General features: G+C 65.7%; 2 protein-coding genes across 4 annotated transcripts in view; one reads left to right on the top strand and one right to left on the bottom strand.

The window, feature by feature from the left end:
* LLGL1 (LLGL scribble cell polarity complex component 1) overlaps positions 1-4,125 on the top strand; it is an 11,074-nt gene extending 6,949 nt beyond the window's left edge. The window contains exons 13-20 of one of the 3 annotated variants that reach the window (XR_003004320.1): positions 24-316; positions 477-621; positions 699-852; positions 2,476-2,771; positions 3,099-3,363; positions 3,428-3,542; positions 3,686-3,812; positions 4,001-4,121. Coding sequence is in view for 2 of the 3 variants with exons in the window: in XM_024753676.1 (XP_024609444.1) it covers positions 24-316; positions 477-621; positions 699-852; positions 2,476-2,771; positions 3,099-3,363; positions 3,428-3,542; positions 3,706-3,812; positions 4,001-4,125 (1,500 nt within the window). In the remaining variant the exon portion in view is untranslated. Of the gene's footprint in view, positions 1-23; positions 317-476; positions 622-698; positions 853-2,475; positions 2,772-3,098; positions 3,364-3,427; positions 3,543-3,685; positions 3,813-4,000 lie in introns of all 3 variants that reach the window. The other 2 variants (XM_024753682.1, XM_024753676.1) reach the window with 2 other exon arrangements.
* A 1,177-nt stretch (positions 4,126-5,302) lies between these two features.
* The window catches only part of FLII (FLII actin remodeling protein), a 12,269-nt gene continuing 11,167 nt past the window's right edge, over positions 5,303-6,404 (bottom strand). The window contains exons 26-30 of the mRNA XM_024752775.1: positions 6,301-6,402; positions 6,119-6,225; positions 5,921-6,026; positions 5,763-5,828; positions 5,303-5,680 (exon numbers count right to left, since the gene is read on the bottom strand). Of these exons, the coding sequence (XP_024608543.1) occupies positions 5,546-5,680; positions 5,763-5,828; positions 5,921-6,026; positions 6,119-6,225; positions 6,301-6,402 (516 nt within the window). The 3' untranslated portion in view covers positions 5,303-5,545. The remainder of the gene's footprint in view (positions 5,681-5,762; positions 5,829-5,920; positions 6,027-6,118; positions 6,226-6,300; positions 6,403-6,404) is intronic.

Raw genomic sequence — 6,404 nt, 5'->3', positions numbered from 1 at the left:
CCCTGCCCCCCCCCGCCCCTCAGGTGCTGGTGCTGGAGTTAAGTGATGAGCCGTCGGATCAGGCGGTGGGCGTGGCCAGCGTGGACCTCCTCCAGGACCGAGAGGGCTTCACGTGGAAGGGCCACGAGCGGCTGAGCCCACGCACAGGGCCGCTGCCCTGGCCGGCCGGCTTCCAGCCCCGCGCACTGGTCCAGTGCCTGCCGCCGGCTGCTGTCACTGCCGTCACGCTCCACGCCGAGTGGGGCCTCGTGGCCTTCGGCACCAGCCACGGCTTCGGCCTCTTCGACTACCTGCGCAGGAGCCCCGTGCTGGCCAGGTGCGTGCGGGCCCCTCCCGAGGTTTGCTGGGGCGCAGGTGGGGGCTGCTTTCGAGCCTCACAGGAAGCGCTGCTGGTGGAAGTTAGGCCCCCTGGTGGCTGGGCTCGAGGGCGGGCTTGGGGCTCGGGCTTCCCTGATGCCCAGCACCTGCGCCCCCAGGTGCACCCTGCACCCCAATGACTCCCTGGCCATGGAGGGGCCGCTGTCCCGCGTGAAGTCGCTCAAGAAGTCACTGCGCCAGTCCTTCCGGCGCATCCGCAAAAGCCGCGTCTCGGGCAAGAAGCGCTTGACCGCCGGCAGCAAGGTGGGCCAGGCGGCTGGGCGGCCGGGCGGGGCGGCAGGGACGGGAAGACCGGGCTCCCGAGCCTCGTGCCCCTCAAGTTGCAGGAGGCCAACGCGCAGCTGGCGGAGCAGGCCAGCCCCCACGACGTGGAGGTGACGCCCGTGCAGCGCCGCATTGAGCCCCGCTCGGCCGATGACTCCCTCTCGGGCGTCGTGCGCTGCCTCTACTTCGCCGACACCTTCCTTCGCGACGGTGAGGCCGGGAGGGGTGTGCTGGGGAGGTGGCCCTGGGTGGTGTGGCCTGGGTTCCGGTCAGCCACCTGGGAAACGGGTGTGGAGTGGCGCCTCCCGGAAGGTCGAAAGTGTTGCCTGCTGAGTGCTGGGCTGCGCTGGCAACAGGGTGCCCCGGCCCACAGCTGCCCCCGGGACAGCCCGACAGTGGGGTTGGTGAACGGAGACCCGAGCGGAGACGGGAGCCCGGGTCCTGGGGGTGTGTGTGGGCCACAGGGCCGAAGCTGAGGTGGGCGTGTGTCAGGAGACCCCGGGCAGCGTGGCTGGAGCAGAGGACGGGCCCGGGAAGTGTAGGTTCCGGCTGCCTAGCCAAGGAGCTGGCTTTATAGTAAGGTTTTTTTTAAAAATATAAATTTATTTATTTATTTATTTTTGGTTGCGTTGGGTCTTCGTTGCTGCGCGCAGGTTTTCTCTAGTTGCGTTGAGCGGGGGCTACTCTTCGTTGCGGTGCGCGGGCTTCTCATTGCGGTGGTTTCTCTTGTTGCGGAGCACGGGCTCTAGAGCACAGGCTCAGTAGTTGTAGCACACGGGCTTGGTTGCTCCGTGGCATGTCGGATCTTCCCGGACCAGGGCTCGAACCCGTGTCCCCTGCATTGGCAGGTGGATTCTTAACCACTGCACTACCAGGGAAACCCGAGGAGCTGGCTTTGACCCCGAGCGGTTGGAGCCCCTGGGGGTCCTGCAGGGGGCAGTGATGTGGTCGGGTTTGTGGACGGAGTTGCTGATGGGTTTAACTTGCTGATGGCCACATCGGTCGTGTCCCGGGGACTTAAAGTGAAGCCCCTGTGTGAGCGCAGTGTGCATCTGGTGGACATAACCTACAGTCAGGGTGCCCGAGTCGCACGCCGTAGCATGGACGCTGAAGCTGGAGTTTTCCTGTCACACTCGGCCCACAGGCGACTCTGTTCACCTCAGAAACGCCTTTTTGGGGTTGGGTCAGTGTCCAGCTAGTCTGCACGTGGCGCTGTCTCATTGATGCATCTTTCCGTCTCCGTCAGGGAGGGGAGCCCCCACTTCTGGTGGTGTTTGTGGAGCGTCCCTCTGTCCGGTGGATCTTCCCACTGTCTGGATGCGGCAGCCCCGGGGTTTTGGTTGGCCTGCTTCCAGTGTCCCCAGAAGCCAGCTGGGCTTTGGCAGGCATGGCTTTGATTGCCCACTAATTTCTGCTCTGGTTCCGCCCCCGCCCCCATGGTTGCTGCTGAGGTCACCAGTTCATCAAAGGTGCACAGTGGTGACTGCCTGGTCCGTCCACGCCTGTGCGTTTTTAGCTGATTTTCCACTTCTTCCTGACGGGGGTCAGCTTGCATGGGACGGCAGGCTCGGTGTCTGCGGCAGGACCAGTGATGGACGTAGGGGAGTCGTGGCTCTGCGATGGGGCCGCATCCCCGGGATGCTGGGGTGGGGGTGGGTCTGAGAGGTCAGGGTCTAGTTTGACATCCCCGCGGAGGTGCCCTAGAGGTCACTTCTGTGCCTGCAGGAGGACTGGCCGAGGTCACCAGGGAGGTGTGGGCTGGAGAGAACCAGGGCATCGGGAGGGGCGGGGTGGGGAGGCACGTGCCTGCCTCACCAGCCCATCGTCCCCCAGCGGCCCACCATGGCCCCACCATGTGGGCGGGCACCAACTCGGGCTCCGTGTTTGCCTATGCGCTGGAGGTGCCCGCGGCAGCGGCGAACAGCGACAGGCGGCCCGAGCGGGCAGTGGAGGCCGTGCTGGGCAAGGAGGTACAGCTGATGCACCGCGCGCCCGTGGTGGCCGTGGCCGTGCTGGATGGACGCGGCCGCCCGCTGCCGGAGCCCTACGAGGCCTCAAGGGACCTGGCGCAGGCACCCGACATGCAGGGCGGCCACGCTGTGCTTATCGCGTCTGAGGAGCAGTTCAAGGTGAGCTGACACAGAGCCCTGGGGCCTCCGCCTCCGGCCGCCAGACCCTTGGCGACGCTTGCCCGCCTACGCCCACTTGCTGAGACTTCCCGAGAGCCCCCAGCCGGCAGCGACGCCCCGGGGAACCCCGGGGGCCCCCAGGACCTCGACCGCCCCCCCAGAGCCCCCTGCCCTTCCAACCGGCGGGACCGGCTCCACCACAGCGGGAGGGGCCTGGCAGGTTTCCGGGCAGAGAAGCGGGTGGGGCTGGAGGGCCGGGCTGGGTGGCAGCACGGGGGCGAGGATGGGCCGGGCTCTGCTCAGCGGCCATCCCCTGCCTGCCTCCAGGTGTTCACGCTGCCCAAAGTGAGCGCCAAGACCAAGTTCAAGCTGACGGCGCACGAGGGCTGCCGCGTGCGCAAGGTGGCCCTGGCCACCTTTGCCAGCGTGGCCTGCGAGGACTACGCCGAGACCTGCCTGGCCTGCCTCACCAACCTGGGTGACGTGCACGTGTTCTCGGTGCCCGGCCTGCGGCCCCAGGTGCACTATGCCTGCATCCGCAAGGAGGACATCAGCGGCATCGCCTCCTGCGTCTTCACACGACACGGCCAGGGTGAGGGCCCCGGACGGCAGGGGAGGGGCCGCTCACAGGTTGCTCCCCTCCCACCCACCCCCAGGGTTTTACCTGATTTCCCCATCGGAGTTTGAGCGCTTCTCCCTGAGCGCCCGGAACATCACGGAGCCGCTCTGCTCTCTGGACATCAGTTGGCCCCGTGATGCCATGCGTGCCAGGTGCATGGAGGGGGTGGGGCCTGGAGCAAGGAGCAGGGTTGCCATCCCCGGTGTCACCCCTCTCTGGTCCCAGGGCTCAGGAGTGGGAGGGTTGGGGCCTGGCCCTCGAGCCATGAGGCACCTGCCCCTGGTCCCCAGCACAGACCCATCTCTGCAGCTACAGGCCCCGAGAGTCGCCCAAGCTGAGCCAGGCTAACGGGACCCCTGGCGTCGTCCTGGGCCCACAGAGCCGCGGCGGAAGCCCCGACCCCACCCGCAGCGAGGGAGCTGGTGAGGAGAGCAGGCCTCTGCGGGATGTGGCCCCTGAGGGGGCTGGGGGAAGGGCGTGCTGGGCACGAGAGGGTGGGGGTCCGTGTGCTGGTGCCATGGTCCACTGTGCGCTGGACTCAGGACCAGGGCCCCAGGTGTGGAGGCTGCCCCGGGGCCCTGCGAAGGGCCTGATCACTTCCTCTCCGCAGACACCCCGGAGCCGCCTGAGGCCACGCTCTCACCCACGTCCGTCGACTCAGCCACCAGTGCCGACACGACACTGGACACAACAGGGGACGTGACGGTGGAGGACGTGAAGGACTTCCTGGGGTGAGGAGGTGGCTGGCTCCACAGGAGGGGTTTGGTCGGTTCCCAGTCTCCCTCCCCCCACCCTTCAGCCAGCCTCATATCCCAGCTGGGCACAGAGGGCTGCAGAGTGCCTGACCCCGACCCACTGACCGCTGCCCCTCCCCACAGCTCTTCAGAGGAATCTGAGAAGAACCTGCGGAACCTGTCAGAGGATCCACCCCCACTCCCCGGGTCTTGCACCCGAAACCCTGGCAGGCCCGGCCCGTTAGCCCCCAGATAACATGGCTGGTGTCTGGAACGAGACCAGGCCAAACCACCTAGGGGAACGGCAGCTTGGGGCTCAGGTGGGTTTGGCCAGCCTGTTTCGCAGGTGAGATCACCCAGTGTGCGAGATTGGGCGCTGCCCGAGGCTGACCGGCCCCCGCGCCGGTCTCGGTGCGGCCCAGGCCCGAATCTGAGGCCGTAGGTCTGCCCCCGCCCCCCGCCTCCCCCTGCACAGACGCTGTGGCTCCCCCTTTGTTGCTGGGGTCACCACTGCCCCCTCCAGGGCCACGCTTTGGCCTCAGGGGCCCAGATGTGGTCAGGGCTAAGGCTGTCACTACAGGGCCCTTGCCCTCGTCCTGAACAGGAGACTGAGCAGTGGCACACGTGTGGCCGGGCCGCCTGCCCCCTTGGACCTCCCTGGCCTTTTGCCGATCCCTTTTTCCTTCATCCACCAGGAAGGCCAGAACTGCCAGGCCTGCCCTGTTCAGGGCTGGGACCCAGGACCCCGGCCCTTCACGTAGACCTGCACCTGCTAATCTCAGGCTCCAGCGGGGCCTGCCCAGCCTGGCCCCAGAGGCCACCCGGGAGGTCAGGTGCCACAGGGGAGGGCAGCTGGGGCTCACAGCCCGTCACCTCACAGGCGACAACACTGTCCTTTCCCTCTCCTTTTGTAAAGAGTATTTTTCTAACGCCTGTGCCAGGCACCACATTTTTCTAAAACTATTTTGGTACGTGCTCCTGGGCCAGCACCCCCAACCCCCCCTCCAGGCTGTGCAGGAGAGTGTGTGTGTGTTTCTGGCTGAGAGCTCCACCAGGAGTGTGTGTGTGTGTGTAGCGGGGGTCAGGATGGGTTTCCTTGTAGATTGTACCCTGGGTTTTTTTTTCTGTCATTTTGTTAAAATTAGCAATTTTAATATTAAAAATACTGATTTTTAATATTGAAAATAAAAGCATTTAATATCTCCTAAAGGGCAACCACACCTGCTTTTATCCCTGGAGGGGGCATCACACGTGAGCTCACGGTGGAGATCCACTTGCCCAGGCCCCTGGGGGCACTGGTCAGGGTTACTCCCGTTGCTGCTGCTGGGGACTATGGCACTGGGGGCAGGTGGAGGACAGACAGGCCCTTTCTCTCCCTCCGCAGAGCCTGTGGTGGCCAACAGGGCAGGCAGGCAGCGGCCCTAGGCCAGGGCCGGGCGGAAGGTGCTCCAGGCGTGGAAGCAGCGGGTGAAGGCGTGCTGCTCGTTGCCCTTGCGCACCAGGCGCAGGCGGCGGGGACGCTCGTGCTCCTTGGAGCGCAGGTGCTGGATGTACACCTGGCGGGCGGGACGGGTGAGTGCGCACCTGCAGCCTCAGCCCCTCCCCCCAGGCCCAGCCTCGGCCCCCTCCCCCACTCACCTGGCAGGCCTTCAGACTCAGCTTGATCTCCACCTGGCTTGTCTGCGTCCCCACCCACATGTAGACCTGTGGGGACAGCGGGGGAGGTGGTCGCCCGGCCTCAGAATTCCCATCCAGGGACGGCAGGGCTCCCCGGGGCAGGGCTGAGGGGCTCTCACCTCTTGGCCGTTGTCCAAGAGCATGATGTCATCATCTGCCAAGTCGTCTTGGCAAAAGTCAGAGCACTTCTCGGTCACTGCAAAGTAGCCCTTCTCGTTGGAGCACCTGGGGGTCGAGGGTCATGGAGAGGCTGAGAGTCATGGCAGCAGGGCCGGGACTGAGGGGGACGCTGGGGGCTGGGGCGGCGCTGTCCTCACCGGAAGAGCCGCGTGTGCTTCATGTACTCGGCATCGTCGTCATAGGGCTTCTGTGCCCCGATGCCCACCCAGAAGAAGTTCTCAGGCTCCCCACCCTCATTGATGACCTGGGGGAAAGGTCGGTCAGTGCGGGCCCGGCAGCCCACCCCGAGCCACCCAGTGTGCGCCACCACCCCGCTCACCTGCTTGCTGTAGGAGGCCTCAAACATGCTATTCAGAATGTCCTCCGCCAGCTTGGCCTCGTCGGGGTCCGACGCCCGGCCCACCCATGCGTACACGATGCCCT

This window comes from Neophocaena asiaeorientalis, unplaced genomic scaffold (genome assembly GCF_003031525.2).
Source record: "Neophocaena asiaeorientalis asiaeorientalis breed wild unplaced genomic scaffold, Neophocaena_asiaeorientalis_V1.1 scaffold540, whole genome shotgun sequence".
Lineage (NCBI taxonomy): Eukaryota > Metazoa > Chordata > Mammalia > Artiodactyla > Phocoenidae > Neophocaena > Neophocaena asiaeorientalis.
The sequence above is the reverse complement of the archived record's forward strand: the minus strand, read 5'-3'. Positions and strand labels throughout refer to the sequence as shown.